Here is a 20,214-nt window from a genome sequence, read left to right as displayed (position 1 = left end):
AATACTCAAACACTCCAATGGACTGTCTTTGGCACTGATTATCGAGTTTACAGTGCCTTTATGTGATTTTAAAATACGCTTAACCCCCTCTCATTTTTTTTTATTATTATTTTATTTTTTACTATTTGTCTTGTAATAGTAGGCCTATGTGTCATAGTGTTTCCTCTATAAAGGCAAACATTTGCTAGGGGGAATGATGAGTCCATTCCAGACATTTTCCCTGATGACATATTGGCACAGAGATTTGAAACCGTTCAGCATGGTGATTAGCGGCAGTACAGTGTCGTGCAACAGGATCAGAGGCAGTTTCGATGCTCCTCCCCGTTAAATCCACCTGCGGTACCACCTGCAGCAGAGCAACACTTACGGACCTGAGGCCGGGACAACAGCAGCATGGGAGGTAAGATCAATTCTGATAGGCCTGCTTTTGGCTAATTGAGAATGAATTAGCAGTCTCCAAGGGACTGTAGATGTGAATTAGCAGTGGTACAGTGTATCAAATGGTAACGTTTATGTTTTACTGTACGCTGTCCCTTTTTAAATAAAGAATTTAGTAATTAGACTTTCATGGCGCTTTTCGACTAGAAATATTGTGGAACTGTCACACCCTTAAGAAATCATTATCCTCCTGTTGTTAATCCTACAGGGACTGAGATTGCGTGTGTGGTGATCAGTAGTGAGTTTATCATGTACTTGAGGATGTTTCAAACCTGTCACATAAGAATAAATGATCTTTGATTTATTGAGGCATAATCACAATCCAATAGTGCATATTTGATTTATTTTACTAATAGCCTACTACTATTACTACTGTTTACACTCAGTAGTTACTTTATTAGGTACAATCTAGTTTATTGATTACACCATCCCTGCCATAACATTAACCTTCACTAGGATTATAATCAGTTTTTTGTGACATAGTCACAAAATATGTAAATTTCAATTCAACATCTTTATTACTGTCATTGTTAAATGTGGAGTTTTACTGAACTACATTATAGAGAGGTGTCTATTACTTTAACTGCACTATTATTCTTTGTTTACATGCATGAGAATATATATAAAAAGTGTATTATGCGTGTTAAACACTTTACTGAAGATATTGGATTTGTTTAATGTGTCATAATGTTGTGAGAAGTGTGTAGCCTACTATCTTACTATCTGAATCACATTATGTAATGAAATATCAAGTTGTTAAAATTATTAATTCTTGTTAGGATCACACAGTCCAACCCTGAAGTAGTTCATGAAGTAGGCTACTCATAACCCACTTTACATAAAATGTGTTGTAATAATGTGCTGTATTTCATTCTAATCTTACAATACCATAGGGTGTATACGTGTATGTATATATGTATGACTGTATATATTGTTTTATTTTACTTTATATGTTACCATATTTTAATAAAGGCCTACACATAATTATATGTTGTGTGTAGCATAAAGGAACTACAAATTTTGTTTCGTTATGCAGCCTTGTGCTGTGTAATGACTACCAGTAATAAACAACCACCTTGTGCATACAATAGTCTAAAAATACTCAATTTCAAGTAAATGTCCTAAATTCAAAATGTTACTAAAAGTAGATAAGTATTATCAGTAAAATATAAAGCGTCAAAGGTAAAACTGGAAAGATTAGTAGTATAGTACTGCATCATATTATGTCAACATATCCTATGTTTTTCATGTAAAAAGGAACTAAAGCTGACAAATAAATATAGTGGACAAAAAAGTACAATATTTCCATCTGAATTGTAGTGGAGTAGAACAAAGTAGTCTAAAATGGAAATGCTTAAGCAAATTAAAGTATGTCAAAATTGTAAGTATACAATTACAATCTGGGGAAGTATAGTATTAAGTTTGACTGTTCAGTCTCTTACAAGTCCCCAAATTTTATGTAGGTGCAAAATTGAATACACATTAAAGCAAAAAATCTGTTCATCCCTTGTTATTTTACTTTGTTGTTCTTTTAGATGTTCTTCGCAACATCTTAATCATACAGATTAAAACAAAATTATCAGAAGGCGTTGGTTTATTTCCCTATTTCTCACATACATTTAAAGAACTATTTATTTATATCTATTTACGACTCTGAGAAAGGGTGCAAGGCCACATTTGAATACAAATACAAATACAAGTCAGGGGGGAGTGGAGACTGATTTTCATAAACCACCTATACAAATACTCTGCCAGGCATGTTGGATAAACACTCATTTTATATGCTGGGGGAAGAAGTGACACAAAAGTCTGTAAAACTGCAGGTCTGCTCCTCGTCACTGACTTATAGTTCCCCCTCTTTCTGTCTGACAGGCTTCTACTTCAGTGAAAAGATGGAAGGAATTTTCGCCTACGAGAGTTCAGAAATTGACTGGTGTGAAGACAACTACCGACACTCTGAACATGTAGTGGAGTACTTCAACACTGTACGTTCTACTTCTATATACAGCAGGATTTATGTCAGTACTTCATTCAGGAAACATTTATGTCAGCAGAATAATATTTATAATCAATCAGGTTCTTGTCATATTTTCCCTCTTCGATTAAGAAATACATGTCTTACAGAAAAAAGGACGGTTGGTTGATTGATAAATTTCCCTGATTTTCCCCTGCAGATAAGCAGCTTTAGTTTCTTCATTATATCTCCCATCATGCTCTACCTTCTACACCCTTATGCCAAAGAAAGGAACCTGGCAATTCACACAGTCTGGGTCATGATGATATTTGTAGGTCAGTCACTCTTTGTCTTTCACATCTGTATCTGTCTCTTCATTATAGACACATGACTAGATATCATCTTTCTGTTATCATCATCTCAAGAATAACCTGAACATGAGTCACTAGGCCATGAGTCATGAATCGTTCTTCATGTAAGTTGTTGGTTTAATTATGATTTGACATGAGCATACATCACTGCGTTGTCCGTTGTCAGCATACATCTTGCATACACAGACTGAACATTGTTATGTACCTGCAGAGTGCAAGTGGTCCCAAAATGGACCCCTGAGGCACACCAGCATTATAGTAGAGTAAAGAGTAAAGTAGAGATGGACCTACAAAAGATGATATAAAATAGGCTGCAACGATTAGTTTCATGATCAATTGTTCAATCAACAGAAAATTAATCCACAACCATTTTAGATAATCTCATTATACCTCCTTTTTCAAGCCAAAGTGTCAACATTTTCTGGTTTTCTTACTATTCTATGAGAGTAAACTGAAACTTTTGGGCTGTTATTTGGACAAAACAAAATATCTGAAGACATTATTTTGGAATCTGGGATCTTGTGTTGGCCATTTTCACAATTTCATAGACCAAACAATTCACTGATAATAAAAACTATTTAAAAGGTTAGTTGCATTCCTACTTGCAACACCTTGTCAACAGTTGCAAATATCACTCAGGTTTGACAGAAGAGTTATTACCCCTGCTTTATATGAATAAATGAGAAGTAAAATAATCCAGTAATTTATATATATAATTCTAAGAATAAGCATAGATTTGTGTTGCCAAAATAATAGTTTTTGCTTCTACTCTCCAGTTGAACATCTTGAAACCCCTTGTGGGGTACCGATCCCCAGGGTTAGGAACCACTGGTTCACAGTTTCAGAGGCTAGATCTAAGAATTAAAACAAATATTTTTCATTCTGAAAAATTTTAGGCTTCTCATTCCTTATATGTCTTCCTCTCCCCCCTCAGTCATTTTTGTGTTTTGTCTTCTGTAATATTGAATTCTGTATTGTATGTTTCACATTAAAAAGACAGTTATCTCTTTTTGCAGGTGTCTTCTCTGCGTACTTCCACATGACACTTAGTTTCGTTGGCCAGATGTTGGATGAGCTGTCTATACTGTGGGTCCTGGCGGTGGTATATGCAGTCTGGTTCCCCCGCAGACTCTTCCCTTCTTTTATAAAAGACAGGTAAAGCAACCTTACAGCAATGAACCCAACAACAGATGAGTTGGTCCAATGTCTTTGTTTATATTGTTTGTCTTTATTCAGTAGTGATTAATTTCTCCATGTGTTACTAAGGACATACAGCTTAATAATCCTTTAATAAGACACAAAAAATGAGAGAGCGTTCCCAAGACACGCCATTCTGAAACCTAACCTGTACTAACTGAGTCTGTCTGACAGCACCAACCGGAGTCACAGTATGGTCCTGTTGTCTTCACCTGAATGTGACAGATAGGTGCTCTCACTATTGTAAATGAGTGGGGCTCCACCCAACCTGTATAAATATTTAATCACAAGGTGGGGAAAAGATTAACACAATTTTGATGAGCACCTGAAAAAAGTCCCACGGCTCTAACTCAATAATCTCACATTTTCCAGTTTGTAAGTTATGGGTACATGCATGGATGCTAAACAGGCCTTTAGATACTGAGTATGTGCCAGCCAAATCCACTAAAACTTTGTTTTTAATTTTATATTACAGTTGCACGACATACTGAGGCTACAGAAACAATGCATTTGTAAATCAGAACTGCAGAATAGTTAAAGGGGCTATAATAGTTAATAAATGACAATGTAGTGGCATTGTGAAGAACCTACAGAGAATTATCACCTGAATCTGCAGCTCCTCTCGGCTTTATGGAGCTTTGTAGTGAGTTTCAGTTCATTGTTTAGCTCTCTCTGTCCACTCATTGTTTGGCTGCAACTTTACTGTTTTGGTTAAGATGGTTCGCATCTAAAGAACCAAATATTTGCCTCAGGAGTTGGTAGAGAGACCAAGTACAAAGCTAAAAACAAAGTGAATATTGGAATTACATTTGTCAGGTGGCCAGAAACACCAACATCAAATGAATGAAAATGTTGCTCCATAATGCTGGATGTGTAAAAAAGAAACTGTTTGCTAACAAGTTCACAGTATCAACTTAAAATGATATGTGTAGTGTTCACAACTTGTTTCCACTGCCTCCAAATGGCCCTAAAAATTTACAAAGACAAGTGCTGCATTATGAGAGTCCTACCTAAAAAAAGAAAATAGAAACCTTTATCCCAGGCTTTGTTTTGATTGTTTCCTATAAGTGCTTTAGTATTTTGGATAATGTCTGTACAGAGTAGTGTCAGCATGGGTCTGCTGTTACAGAAAGCCTTGGACAGCAGTCAGACAGCCTCTCTTCATCTCAAGTGTAAACTAAATACTGGAGAACAGCAGCACCAGAGTGTTCTGGTTCACCTGCAGAATGTCACTGGACTACAAATGTCTCATAATCCGCTCATGCTCCTGAACCTTTGCCTAACAGCTTCTTCTGTTCTTCGTCTGTTTATCCACAGGTCAACATTTTCAAGCCTCGTACTTGTGATTACTGTCATCACCACAGTGTCGTCATTTGTCAAACCTACAGCCAATGCCTATGTTTTGAACTGCTTCGGCCTCCATATGCTTTATATTCTGGCTGTCGAAATGAGATGGTATGAAAATTCAGGGTTTTTTCAGGCATAAATGTTTTTGGAGCAGTATTGAATTGTTTTAACTGTTTTTCTCTCTTTCTCAGCTGCAACGACCAGAAGGTTCTGCGACTGGCCAAGATGGCAGTGGCTATGTGGGTGCTCGCTATCTCATGCTGGATTAGTGACCGCTTTGGCTGCAGCTTCTGGCAGAGGCTAAACTTCTGCTACCTCCATGGTTTTTGGTAAGTCCTAGCTTACTTGTGTCATTTTCCTTTCTTTCCCTTGCATTCCTTCTTTCTAACCCTTTCCTAGAAATTAGAACATATGGATAACAACATCAACATAACGAGGAAACGTTTTTACTGAACACATCTGCAGAACGTTTACTGACAACATATTTCAATGTTTCCCTACAATATCCACTCATGCAAAACTATACCCGCCCATAGAAATTAAAGCATGATTAACGTGTTCTTATGATTATGTTTAGATGCTCACAGCACTTAGTTACAGTTAGGGTAAGATCATGGTTGAGGTTTAATATATAGAAAAAGTCTACTTTGACATGAAGCAAGACAAAGGAAAGTTTTAGTTTATTACCATGTAATCAAAGATCTTTTCCTACCTTTAACCAAAGAGTTTTTGTTGACTAAACCTAACCACACACAGGACTCCACATGGTATCCCTGCCCATCATTTATCCCAAACACCTACCTACTGCTTCTGTGCTGTCCAAGAATAATTATATACATGTTATTTCAAGGACGTGCTCATGTGAATTAATCTCCATTATCTATATCCCCCAGGCACATTCTGATTGTGATAGCTGTGGCCTATGGCAGCACTCTGATAGCTTACCTGGATGCCAACTATGAGATACCCTACTCTCTGCCTGGACTGCAGTACTGGCCGTGTGATAAATGGGCTGTTGGATTACCTCACATTGTCCTAAAGGGCACTACTAAAACACAGAAACGGTGCTAACAAAGTCAAAGTCATTGGTGGAACATTTATATTTGTACACTCCATTATTTCAAATTATTTCATCTAGTGACCTTTACTCAGCCCCACCTTCATACCTTATAAACACAATCTGTGGAAAAAGTTGCCTCACCACAAAAACGACCTATCACTAGATAACAACTAAATGTAAGTTACAGTTGTTATCTGGTCCTGTTCAAAAAGGACTGTTTCACTGATGGTCACATAATTATGATTTTATCAGATTTGTAATACAAATGCAGAACACAGGTAATATTACTTTAATTTAAATATTTGCCCTTCGTTTGTCTTTTCCTGAAGTATATATATATATATATCCTGAATGACTGTGAAAATTATAGAAATTGTGTGTATTTTTGAAAAGTTTGTCTTTGATAGTTATGCATGTGTTTTTTGTATATATAAATTAATTGCTGTGATTTATTTTCAAGATATGAATGCACATTTGATTCTGTGCATGGCAGAATATATTGATGTACTGTATGTTTTCTTACGATAAAATGGTTATTTTTCTAAGAAACAATAACTACTGTCATTCTTCAGTGTGACAGTTTATTTGAGTGAAGCACCACAGTGAAATGAAGTGAAGTGTTTTTAAAATACCTTTACAGGTAGTTGTTTCACAGTCATATAATCTGTCCTCTGGGCTAGTTTGAGCTGTATAAGATCAACTGAGTTTTGTAGTAAAGTTCAGATAATTTTCTGGTATATTTCTCAGGAAAAACTGCATTTGTATGACTGACCACAGCAATCACCTGCAAATAAGTTTTTCGTGTGACTGAATAATCACTTTTAAAAACATTTTTGTGCTATTTTGAGAATATTCAGGTACATTGTGTCTCCTTTCACATGATCTTTCCGGAAGAACACAATATATACAACAATAGACCTTTTACAAAAAGGACACAAGCATTCTCTGAAAATCAACGTTCAAAAGCGACCTCATGTGGGTGAAGCAGTCAGTGCTTTTAGAAATGTAATCTTTACTGAGAGCCAGTTAACAAATAAAATACAATGTGTTGGCACTAAATTCAAATGGCATGTCATCAGAATCAATTATTTATCTTTTCAGGCCCTGTCTGGATATATTCAAGTTTTGTTTGTATTCCTGGATCAATGGTTCCATACCTGTGAGTCAGGACCCCTCAGGGGTCACAAATACAATCTGAGGAGTCACAAGAGCTACAATAGCAGTATGACACTTGGGTCGGTCAGTCCATCTATTATGTTGCGTCTTTTTGATGAAGGGTTCAGAATGAGACATTGCTTCATTTCCAGGGGTTACTAGCCAAAAAAGATGCTCTAGATTTATTCATTCATAGATAGAGAAATGTTTTGCACACATTATTCATCAAAATGTTTTACAAGTCAGGACACAACTGTATTTTTGGTTATCATGGAAGATTGATGATGATGATTTGTATGAATATACATACTTTTTTTATAAGTTGGATAACAATAAAGCTCAGTTATGTGTGTGAAACCTGTGGGGCATGGCTTCATTTTGTAATTCTCCCTCTCGCTGCATATTGAAAAGGAGGATTTAAAGGTTGATGAATCAATACAAGTAGGACACCCTCTGTCTGACAGCCAGGTGGGACTTCTTTTACTCAGATTTGAATGAGGGGCAGACTGGATCAGTTTGAGCAGGAGTAGGAGAAGAGGAGGCACCAAGCAAGTGAGAGAGTGGTGACCTTCTGTCCCACAGCTGAGGCCCGATCATCTCACATCAAAGTCTGAGCACCACAGAGACTTCACTCCCTGACTCTGTATAAAAGTACTGCTTTCTTCTCAGATGGAACATTTGAGACACAAGTGTTAACAACATGTGGAGTCAGAGTTTATAATAGGTCTACATTTTTTCAGATATACCCACGTTTGGAGAAGCTTTATCTCAGTGATGCAGAAAATGGTGCAATCAACAACTTTTCAATAACTTTAGATTCTTTTGATTGATGTAGATGTACACTCTTTTTTTTTTTGCACCAAAAAAAGCACTACCTCTAAAAGGTACAAGAACTCATAATGCATCATGCAGGTGGAACTCATTGTAATTGCTTCATGTAATGTTGAGTAGTTAATTTGCCATATTTTATAAATTAATCATATGTTTGTATACATATGTCTGTAAAATCTAAATCTGCAAAGTAACTATAGCTATTAACTAAATGTAGTTTAAGATTGTAGAGGGAAAAACACTTTATTTTCATCTTCATAAATGTAGTTCTGAAGAAGTAAAATGTAGCATAAGAAATACTCAAGTACCTCAAAACCTCGAAAATGTACTTAAATACAGTACTTGAGTAAATGTACTTTGTTTGGTTTTATAAGACTGGTTTATGGCACAGAAGCCTCTGCTGGAGGTGACAGAGAAAGCTCACACATTTATTATTTGTAAATATAAGAGCATTGTGAGATATTAAATTGTGTGAGTATCATATAAGCCTCTTTGTAAATGGTAATTATTGTTTCCCATTAATCCCTGGTTCATGTTTCAGTGCTATTAATAGGCTACTGTTATATTGTCATATTGTAGATACTGTATACCAAATCCATCTACCTCAAGTCATTACTCCTGCACAAAATACTTATACTTATTTATTCCAGCATTCTTTGCACTATGCTTCATCGCACTGTGTACATGTGTACATATATGCATGTATATGTACCTGTATATCACAACCAACTCCGACATGTATATACTCCTGCATCCTTTGCACTCTGCTCACTGCACTATTTGTCAATGTCTATATTGTTTTTGTTCATAGTTCATAGTTCACACATTGTTCATAGTGTGTATATTTGTGTTGTCTACACTGAAGTCTGTGTCTGATTTTATTTTATTTTTATTATTGTGATCTTGTATCTTTGTATGAGTAAGCACATCGTGAGCAATGTACAATCCAGAATCAAATTCCCCGTATGTGTACACATACCTGGCAATAAAAGCTGATTCTGATTCTGATCTGATTCTAATTAACGAGACCTTGGCGACCCTCTCGTCTAATTTGCTCCATTGCCATAGTTTCAAAATGAACCGAAAATAGTTTTATGCATCTCATTTTAACATTTCAGATCTTGTTCTTTTGCGCCGCCGCACGCTCACACACTTTGGAATCAGACTCGAGACAACCACTTCTTTTCAGGTAACTACGGTAACGCTAACGGTCTGTTTCTGTCACTCGGTTGGGAGAAGGCGATTAAGCTAGCCGCGCCTACATTTGGAGTGCACACGTTTTAAAGCCTTTATGGTAAATCCACTGAAACGAACCCGTGAGAGACAGGCAGGTTAGCGACATTATCCTGTCAGTTTCTCTCTTTACAAAGACAAGTGTTGCATTATGAGATTCCTACCTGAAGAGAGGCTGTGAAGTGTTCATGTTATGCGATATCAGAACCACATACAACAACGCCCGGTTTTCAAAATAAGATATGGAAATAAGAAGAAAGTATAAAACATATTACATGTGTTCATTAAAAGTAAAAAATGTTAGGGAAATTACTTATTCTATTTTCAATTCTTTGATTTAGGGTTTTTGGGAAAACAGTAATTAATTTGTTGACTTTTGTTGCCGTTTCATCACCATTTATAGCCATACAATATTACAATATTATTAATTATAATTATTATAATATATATATATATATATATATATATATAATTATAATTATTAGAGCACAACATTGTTTACAAGCGTACAAAGTTCTTCATAGATAGCCTCTTAATTTTGCACCAAATTAATGCAATTAACTTAAAATGTACAAAATTTTCTTCCGGGGGGGGGGCATGCCCCCTGACCCCCCGAGGGGGTCTGAGGCTCACCCACCACAGTCCCTGAAAATCCTGTGGGAAACACTGATGGTAATGCTTTTGATAATACACTTACCAGACTAATAGCGATGCCAACCGGTTGCCTGCCAGCAGCCGTCTGGTAGGGGAGGGGGGCCATCTCCCTTCCGCTTCTGGGCTGGATTGACACACAATGAGGTGCCGAGGCTGGGAAGACGCTCCACAAACGCCGCTGTAAATAAATACAACAACATGGAGAACCAGGTACAGTGGCTTTTGTGGAATGTGAACGTTTCACGGAGAAAATGCCAGCAGGCTGCACACAGGCAGGGCATGAATGAGTAAGGTATTTTACTATATGACACGCCCCTCGAGCTCTCCCCCAGAAGCTATTTCCTCCTTCTATACGAGCTTGACATAACGTTTTCTCCTCAGTCTTAGTAAGCACACCTCTTCCTCGCTCCAGGCAAGGAGGATGATCTGGTCTAGAGGTCGACCGATATGGTTTTTTTCACGCCGATACCGATCTTTTGAAATCCTGGATTAATGCTGCCGATTTATTTTGGCCAATATTTGCTTGGTTTTTAACCTCTATTTGCACCGAACTGAAGCACAGAAATCCGCGTTGATATTTGGTGCGGTAGATAACGGTCGTTAAGGTTCCAGTGCGTATTAGCACCGGGTCTGTCTGTAGCTACCCGTTAGCAAAGCAAAGCCAAGCCAGTCTGTCACTAGCCTATAGTGCGTTGGTCTCTTTTTTATTACTTATTTCTCTGCATTGAGTGACAACCCTCTCAAATATAAGACACACAAACAGAACAAATAAAAGTCTCAGATTCACTCTGTAATTGCAAAATTATTGCTTACTTATTGTGACATGATAGCAACTCTTCTGTGATAATGCAACTTCAACTACGATCCAAATTAGCCGAATGTCATGTCTTATTCAGGTTTTTTCTCGAAGTTGGCAGTAACATATCAAAAGTTTTTAATTAAATATAAAGTAGTAATAAGAATTGAATCCTTGCCGTTAGCTCCTTAGGCACTGGATGAGGTCTGCTGCTCACTCGGCTGGAAAATGACTCTAGCGGCAGCGCGCGTCAAACACGTGTTCCACGTTATGTTAAAAAATGCCAAAAATCGGCCGATTAATCGGTCGACCTCTAATCTGGTCTCACGTTCTCAGAGAACTGGGGTTAATTTCTCAACCTAAAGTTCTCTTTCAGCATTCGTTTCAGTATCTCACTATGGGATATGGAGACTCCTGTATTGCCAGACCGGCCATTAAGAGCCAGCAAGATAGGCAGTTCAGGCACAGAACACACCCAAAACTGCGTGAGACAGTGAGGGCGCAGTAACATCTAGCCTATATAACCTGGTGAAGGTGTGAGGCGTTGTCCAGCAGGCAGCTGCACATATTTCTTCAACAGAAACAACCTGAAACAGTGCCCATGACGTAGCCATGCCACGAGTGGAATGAGCGCGCGGACCCACCAGAGGTTGCAATCCCTTGCTATTATAGGCCATAGCAATAGCCCCCACAACTCAGTGTGATAAATGCTGCTTCATTAGGGAATTTCCCAAGTGTGGGGTGGCCCATGACACAAACAGCTGTTCCGACTTCCTGAATCCAGCCGTTCTATCCACATACGTGCACACAGCTTGCACCGGGCAGAGCGTATTCAGCCGTTCCTGCTCCTGCCTGAAGAAAGGAGGAGGACAGAAAGCCAACAGTTCAATGGGGCGGCATGAAAGTGCCGGGTTAAAAATCTTGGGCACAAAGACGGGGTTGGGTCTCACCAAAACCTTGGAATCACCCATCAGAAACTGCATGCATGTCGGGTTCACTGTTCAGCGCATGGATGCCACTTACGTGTTTAGCTAAGGCCAGCGCGAGCAACAAAGCAGTTTTAAAGCAGAGTGTTTTAAGCTCCACCTGATGTAATGGCTCAAACGGTGGGTGTGACAATGCATCAAGCACCACTGATAAATCCCACGGGGCAGCCAAGCTCCTCGACACTGGCCGGAGGCGTCGTGCACCCTTCATAAACTGACAAATGAGCGGATACTGGCCAGCCGATTTGTGTGACATGCCGATATAGCGGCTAAGTACACTTTAACAGTGGAGAATGCCAAGCCCTTGTCGAGTAGGGTTTGCAAAAAAGTCAGAATAACGGGTACAGGGCTCTCAGTGACAGGAGGTAAGAGCTGCTTCACATGATCAGTCTGTGTGCCAACGTGTGTAGATAACGTGACCGCAGCCCCCCTTGTCTGTTGATATATGCCACTACCGTGGTATTGTCCGTCCTGACCAGAACATGCTGCCCTCTCAGGAAAGGCAGGAAATGCCTTAACGCCAGGTAGACAGCCCGGAGTTCCAGGCAGTTTATATGAACCCACTGCATGTGAAAGCGCCATGTGGGCGGCTCCCTGGTTGCGTGTCGAAGTGTCCTTGGGCAAGATACTGAACCCCGATTTGCCCCTGGCTGTTCCGCCAGTGTATGAATTTGTGTGAATGTTAGTTTCCGTTTGAGCACTTAGGCTCAGTGTAAGAATGTGTATGAGTGGTGAATGCAGATGTAGTGTAAAAGCGCGTTGAGTGGTCGAAAAGACTAGAAAGGCGCTATACAAATACAGAGCATTTACATGTGCCATTTACTGCCCCGCCCTCGTGCGGGCCAGCCAGCCAGCTCTGGTGCCTTTCTTTGGCACCAGAAAATACCTCAAATAGAAACCGCTCTGGTTCATCTCTGGTGGTACTCTCTGAACAGCCCCCTTGTTTTGCAGAGAGGTGATTTCCTCCTGCAAAATGCGAGCGTGCTCTCCCCGAGCCCGTGATTGCACTACACCATTGAATCGGGGCGGGATGGACGCAAACTGAAGCCTGTAACCGTTGGTTACAGTCTTTATTACCCAATCTGTTGCCCACTGCAGTAGGCAGGATGGCCTGCTGCGCCACAAGCGCCCTCTTGTGGCGACAAGCGAGGCTGTCCTGCCATTGACTGTTCCCTTTTCATTGTTTTTATGTTTTTTATATTTTTTGAGAAATGTGGCTGCGCCCTCGGGTCTTGGCCTGGATGCGCGCCCAAAGTTACATTTATTACTGAAGGGGAGGGACATTTGTGTGTGTTTGGGAACTGGTGTTTGGGAACTGGTGTGTGCTTGAGTAAGTCAGCTGCGGCTCCACAGAGCTCTTTGCAGGTCTGGCTCTCCTCCTCTTTGCGTGGCTGTGAACTGTGAGCCGACATGGCCTCTGCACGCCTTTTGGGGGGCCTGGAACGTGCCCTCTTGAACTGGTTTGGGAACAGAATGCAGGTGTCCGGCCAGGACCGCTGTCCTCAGCTGGCGGCAGCACACTAGGCAGAGGCAGGCAGAGGTCTGTTATCACACACAGTTCCTCCCACAGGGCTGAGGTGGGTGAAGTGGGCGTGTCGTCTTCTAATTCAGCCTGGTAGGCCCATAGCAGCGATGATGCGTTCAGAGCCTTTACAGACATAGCCACCGCCTTGTAGCCCTTTTCTGTCAGTGACGACTGAAAGCAGTCTACCCTGGAAGGCAGAGTAGGGCCCACAGATGTCATGGTGGGCTTCTGTGAGGGATGGAGGTAAGAAGCCAAAAGGGGCTCGACCGGGGACATGTGGAAAAACCCCTTTTCCTCGATGCCAGCCCAATCCAGCTCTGACCCTCCCTGGACGGAGTTTTTGGCGGAGACTGGGTTGTTTCATGACAGGGTTGCCTCCTCCGGACACTCGGGAAAAAACGGCAGCAGCTGTCTAGCCGAGGACTTGACTTTTGGCAGCCGTTTTCCCCCGTAGCAAGATGTGGTGGTCTCGGTGAGGACTTCAGGCCATGCAATGCCCAGCCTTGCGGCTGCTCTTTTGCAGGTCTCGTGCAGGTCCATGCTGGCAGTCGGGTTTGGAGAGCCGCTGCACGCACCATCCATTGCCACTGGCTTTACAGCATGTGGTAGGGTAAAGGGCTCGTCACCGTCCCCATCGTCTTCCTCAGAACCAAGGCTAATGGACTCGTCCCCCGAGTCAGAGTCGGCCCCCACAGCTTCACTTAGCATTGCTGCTAGGCTGGCTAGTCGAGCTGTTTGCCCCAGGTGGGCCCCACGGGCATGGTGGGCTCCTCTGGGTCCTCAAGTAACTCCTGTGGCGGGGGGGTTGGCTACCCCCATCATAGGGTCCACTTCCGACAGGCTAGCTTGGCGCGCCAGCCTGCATCTGCGAGTCTTGAGGGAGAGGTGTGCACAATGCTCATGATTATAGACTAAAATGCATGTAGCATGGTGGAAAAGCTATAGAATAAGAATATAAAACATTATTTTAAAGACTGATTTGTAAACCCTTTGCTCCTACAAGACCGTGTCTTCACATTTTATTCTGTTCATGTGTAAATTTGCCCGGTTAAGATTTATGTCATCCTTCACAAGCTACATTATTAATTAGCAGAAAACAGAAAAGTGGGTAAACCAAATTACATATCTACTAACTGTAAGGGGAGATATTGCTTCAAAGTGGGTTGTATTCTAAGTGCCAGAGGTTATTCAGGACTACATTTCAGATGGTTAGGCCACACACACCAAAATTTGTGTTTCCCATCCCTTCAATTGGAGCACTGTGTACAAGAGAGGGAGTTTTCATTTCATGTCTTTATATTTTCCCAGCCTAATATCTCCTCCTGGGCTCTTCATATTCTGGTTAGTGGTAGAAATGATAGTAGTGAGTTTTTTTCTTCTTCATGTCTATCAATATTGTTTTCTCTTCCTGTCTGTATTTTATAGAGCTGCAACTATAAGTCAATTATTTTAGTAGTCGATCAATAGAAAATGAATTGTTAAATAAACGGTCTGAGTCATTTTGCTTGAAACATTTGCCTTCTCCAGCTTCTACAATGTGAGGTTTTGTTGCTTTTTTCAGTTTTGTATCACTGTACATTCAATATATTTAGGTGCTGGACTGTTGGTCAAACAAAACAATCAATTTAAAGAATCTCTGGAAAGTAATTTTTCAGTATTTTCTGACATCTTATAGACAAATCGATTTATAGAGAAAATAATCAACAGATTAATTGGTAGTGAAATCAATCTTCAGTTGCAGCACTAGTATTTCACTATAGCTGCAATAAATGATTGTTTTAATTATTGTTTAATCTGGCAGTTATTTTCTCGATTAGTTGTTTGCTGTATATACAATGTGAAACATTGTATGTTTCACATTGTATGCACATACAATGTGCACAGGCAGAATGTTGGTTTTCTTTGTAACTGTCTTATCGCTCATTTTAGTACTTGGTCCTGTGCTTTAGTTCATGTTTAGTGTTTTCCTTATCAGTGTACTTCTGTATTTTCTCATTATGGTCTGTCTTAGTCCTTAGTCTTATCTCCATGTTTTAGGGTAGTCTTGTCTCTCATCTTAGTTCTTCTTCCTGCACCTTGGTTCTTGTTTTAGTATTTACTTCAGGTTCCTTGTCTACATTATTTTGGGTCTAGTCTCCTTTGTACTTTAGCTCTGTGTTCTCCTTTTGAGTTCTTGTTCATTGTACATGTGTGTTTCTGTCTTATTGGTTATTCTCTCTGCCCATGTCTTGTATTCAGTAACCTTGTCTTGTCTGTTACCCCAGTGATCCCTCTGCATGTCTGTCCTTGTTTTCCCCTTCTCTCTCTCTGCCTGTGTGTCGCTCTCTCTCTTTTCTCTGCCTCTCTCTCCGCCTGCCTGCCTGTCCCTCATTAACCCTGATCTCTGTCACCTGTGTTGCTCCCGTTAGTCCCTGTGTATATATACCTGGTGTTTCTGTCTTGTCTTTGTTGGTTCATTACTTTCTATGTGTGTTATGATCCCTTGTTGTCTGCCTACTCGTTGTGTTTCCCTGCACCGTTGGATTTCTGTTTGGACAGCTTTTGTGTTTCTGGACTTTGCCATCAGCCACTCAGTTTGAAGGTGTGCTCGCTTTTTGTTGTTGGAATAAACCATCTGAACTCTACCTGCTAGCCTACGTGTCCTGCGTTTGGGTCCTCCAACTTGCTCAACTCTGCCGTAACCACCACTGAACGTAACAGTTGTATGCTGTGTACAGATTGTAAAACCTCTTGAGCCAAATTTGGAATTTAGGTCAATAGAAATAAAAATTGACTTGACTTTAAATAATTGTTAGTTGTAAACCTAGTGGTTTTATTATAGTCAAGAAACAATGTAGAATAAATGTTACATTTAATTTGCAATTATAAATGCTTGGAATACATAATGTGATTTCTCATGCTCAGGTTATATGAGCGTAGACATGTAAATCTTTTCATCATGAGAAAACAAAGACTCCACCTGCAGTTAAAAGTTTAAAAGACCAAACGGAAGAAGTGAATGTCAAGGCATTTGTCTGAACTGGCTCTGTTCACCACAAGGTGTACAAAGCGTAGATAACGGCAGACAAATGTTCATCACTTTCTTGATCTGAATAAATATGTTGCTTCTCTGCTGTTGTAGTTAGCATTTTACCTATTTTTTGCCTTTTGTATGTTCTCCCATGTTGTCTAGCTACAGGTCTAGCGTAGTAATATCCAGCATTTGAATCTCAAGTTTCTGTCTGTCCCTTTCAGTGCACTGTGCAGGTGAAGCTGGAGTTGGGCCACAGAGCCCAGCTGAGGAAAAAAGTTACATCAGAAGGATAAGAAGTTACACCCACGACTGGATGGTGTTTGTCCGAGGCCCAAAGACCGGCGAAATCCAGCACTTTGTCGAGAAGGTTGTCTTCCGCCTGCATGAGAGCTTCCCCAAACCCAAGAGAGGTATGACAGAAAGATACTTTTTGAACATGCAAACACTCTGCAACATTTGTTTTCATAGTAAATGTCATACTCAAAGGTTGTATGTCACTTACGCCTCAGATAGAGTGAGTCCTATACTGCGCTGTGATTGGCCAGCTGTGTATTCGGGGCGTGGCTTAGCTAATGGTCAATTTGATAAATAATGTTGTATGTGGTTCTGGTATCACGTAACATGAACCTTAAAAATCTATCTATTATCATGGCAGTTATGAGACATTTTGCTGGTTCCAATCATAGTTTTTTAATATAGAAAAATTCATAATATTATATAGTTTACCAAGACCCTTCTTCAAAAATGTGACATAATTTAGTTAATATATTTGTCTACCCCACTACTTCAGTCATTATTTCATTATGTCATTCAATTGAAAAGAGTAATGTGAGTCTTTGTCTGTCTGCAGTATGCAAGGAGCCGCCGTACAAAGTGGAGGAGTCGGGCTACGCAGGCTTCCTCATGCCTATTGAGGTCTACTTCAAGAACAAGGTGAGCTCGACAGGACACGGATAGTAAACTGTGGGCGGTTGATCAGTGGTTCTCAAAGTGGGGTCCTAGGGGCCCTTGAGGGGTTCCAGGGGGTCCCCCCAAAGGGGAAACTATTATTTTCACATAATCTAAGTAACACAATGACAGAAGGTATGGCAATTGTGGTTATGGGTTTCACACACTTTCTCTAATAAATAAATCATCTAAAAGCAAAAATTCTATCAGATTAGGATTGGGGACCCTGAGACAAAATGTCTGTGCAGGTTCAAACAGGGGCCCGTGGTCTAATTTGTGTCCAATTAGGGGTCCTTGAAAATGTTTGCAAACCATTGATATAGATAATATATTTATATAAAAAAGAAATTTAGGCTGTAGGAAAAAAATATTAGAAAGTATAGGTTTTAGGAAATCACAGATAGTAATGTGACAATATGGGTGTTATAGTACCAACTCTTTAATAATGTGAATATAGTATTGAACTGCACTAAAACATTTACAAGCACAGACATGCACACAGAAATTTGGGTTACTGGAAGGAAATCTGTTTTGTTTTTCAGCAGAAATTTACTGTTAAGATGGTTCTTCTTTAACTTGGCAAAAGAAACCAGGTCTTCCTTGTACATGATGTTTCTGAATTAGGTTTACTGTCCATAACCAAGAGTAATCAGGTTACTTAAGTGCATGTATATTGTTTAAGTGCAATGCAGAGATGGTTTAAAAACCTGTTTGTCCATTTTTCTTTGAGAGTGGCTTCACATTGGACAGCCTTACTAACACACTCTGAAATGGGTCAGATAGGACCAATCAGAATGCACAATTGTGTTTGTAAAACATTACTTTTATAAGGAGACATTTCTCTCTTTTAAGTGATAGAATTAAAAATGCAAGCACTTATACTGGCACCTTGAGTTTACGTCAGGCAATTCAATGAATGATGAAAGACAGGAAGTACCACTTTACTTTCATTACAAGATCATAATGATGCTTAAGAGGTATGTGCACATTAAGCCTAGTTCAAACTACATGGTCCGAGAGCTCAGCGGCTGTGATCGGGGGTAAATCAGTGATCGAATGGCGGTCACCAGTTGTTATGTGTGAACTACTCCCTGACACATCATTGACACATTGCATACGCCAGATATCTTGCATGCCAAATATCTTGCATGCCAAATATCTGGAGGAGTCGGCTGACTCGACATCCACATCTGGCAGCTAGCCGAACAGGCGGCTACTTTTTCACCACAAAACACTTTTTACTCACCTCCAGCTCTCCCTGTAGCTCAGACAATCCCTGCTACCTGCATGTGCTAATCCATTCTTTCACCCATATTCTTTGTCTTTATAATTACTATCTTTATAATAACAAACAACAGCTGTTTCAAGTGTAGGTTCGCGTCATTTCCCATTTCCTGTGTGTTTTCTTGACAAAACGTGGTTTGGGGACCAGCATTGTGTGACACAGCCGCATTCAGCTCGTGTAGTGTGTGACCCCCTGTCACCAATCAGTCATATAGTGTGAACGCCACAACGACTTCAAGACCCCCGTCACAAGGCGGCAAGTTGTGTTGTATGAACGACACTTCATAGGCTGACAGTGAAAGTCGTGTAGTCTGCACGAGCCTTTAGTGTGCCATCATGTCCTGCAATTCTTTACAGGGTAGCCACATTCCAATAGACCTGTAGCCCGTTGGCCTCACACCTGCTTTTAACCGGATGATCTCTGTCATCACACGCGAATGGTTGCATGCACACACACATCAACACAGCATTCAGTCAGTGCGTGAGTGTGAGTGGCCAACCAGTGTGGACAAAAAATGCAGAAGAGAACGAGAGAAAGAGCAGAGGCGGAGAAAACCCAGAAGGAAAGTGCCGTTAAATGTTGTAAATTACAGAGATCCAGAAGCTATTCTTTTAATGTAATTCCCCAACAACAAAAATGTGGGTACTGAAAATGCTGTGTGGCTAGTAACTTTGGAAAACCAAAAAGGTTAATGTCAAACCCTGCCAGCAACCATTAATCCATTTACAAAAAGACATTTTTGTTTATAAAATCTCTCATTAATGTCTTAATGCCTTTTCCTCAGCCTTAATTGTCCTGTTTTCTACAGCTTCTCTCAGGAATATTAGTTGTTTCTTATCAGTGTGCCGACTTGTTAATCTTTCTTTATATTTTATACTTACTAAGTTTATTGTTACGGCAAGGCAAGTTTATTTGTATAGCACATTTCACCAACAAGGCATTGGAAAATGCGTTACATCAAGACAAATTGTAAATGCAACAAAGGGCAATATATAAATACATGCAAATACACCAACATACCAAAGCAAATTCCATGAATGTGTACTCAACTTGGCAATGAACCTGATTCTTATTGTGGTACCACATGATGTATTATACCAGTTCTTCTCAAATAGAGTTGTGAAGTTCTGGATGTATTTTTCCCCCATTTTGAATTCCCATTTCAAGTCTTTCTTTAAGCGATAACCTCAGTGCATCTGCAGGTCTTGAAAAGTCTTAAAAACCATTGATCCATTTCTTCAAAAAGGCCTTAGAAGGTGTTACATTTTATTTATAAAAGTCTTGAATATTTTTTCCTGCATGCTATAAACACTTGTATTAGTTTTTTGTAATTTTTGCATCTGATTGCGAGCAGTTGGGAGAAGTTACACATAAAACGTACAAAAGTGGCATTGTTGTGGCACTGGATAGTTTGTGTAGGA

At 40.0% G+C, this 20,214-nt stretch overlaps 2 protein-coding genes across 6 annotated transcripts in view; both read left to right on the top strand.

Annotated features, from left to right (window-relative positions):
* The first annotated feature begins 21 nt into the window (after window positions 1–21).
* acer1 (alkaline ceramidase 1) lies at window positions 22–7,780 on the top strand. The gene is made up of 7 exons (XM_038715396.1): window positions 22–400; window positions 2,311–2,423; window positions 2,613–2,727; window positions 3,780–3,918; window positions 5,278–5,415; window positions 5,499–5,636; window positions 6,201–7,780. Exons 1-7 carry the CDS (start codon window positions 394–396, stop codon window positions 6,376–6,378), a joined length of 828 nt encoding a protein of 275 aa, XP_038571324.1. The 5' UTR covers window positions 22–393; the 3' UTR covers window positions 6,379–7,780.
* Window positions 7,781–16,009: 8,229 nt separating this feature from the next.
* Window positions 16,010–20,214, top strand: part of mllt1a (MLLT1 super elongation complex subunit a) — a 35,939-nt gene continuing 31,734 nt past the window's right edge. Inside the window, exons 1-3 of one of the 5 annotated variants that reach the window (XM_038715391.1) lie at window positions 16,010–16,128; window positions 16,782–16,970; window positions 17,411–17,493. In XM_038715391.1, the coding sequence (XP_038571319.1) occupies window positions 16,874–16,970; window positions 17,411–17,493 (180 nt within the window). In that variant the 5' untranslated portion in view covers window positions 16,010–16,128; window positions 16,782–16,873. Of the gene's footprint in view, window positions 16,129–16,781; window positions 16,971–17,410; window positions 17,494–20,214 lie in introns of those variants that run through there. The other 4 variants (XM_038715390.1, XM_038715393.1, XM_038715394.1 and 1 more) reach the window with 4 other exon arrangements.

The sequence above is a fragment of the Micropterus salmoides genome, unplaced genomic scaffold (genome assembly GCF_014851395.1).
Source record: "Micropterus salmoides isolate LMB-PRFRI ecotype aquatic unplaced genomic scaffold, ASM1485139v1 Ms_hic_scaffold_13, whole genome shotgun sequence".
NCBI classification, from domain to species: domain Eukaryota; kingdom Metazoa; phylum Chordata; class Actinopteri; order Centrarchiformes; family Centrarchidae; genus Micropterus; species Micropterus salmoides.
The sequence above is the reverse complement of the archived record's forward strand: the minus strand, read 5'-3'. Positions and strand labels throughout refer to the sequence as shown.

Bases quoted from the DNA above. Each gene is read 5' to 3' on its own strand.
- acer1 (XM_038715396.1), top strand. The intron at 2,424-2,612 runs GTACGTTCTACT...TTTCCCCTGCAG, and splicing joins TAGTGGAGTACTTCAACACT to ATAAGCAGCTTTAGTTTCTT. The intron at 5,637-6,200 runs GTAAGTCCTAGC...TATATCCCCCAG, and splicing joins TGCTACCTCCATGGTTTTTG to GCACATTCTGATTGTGATAG.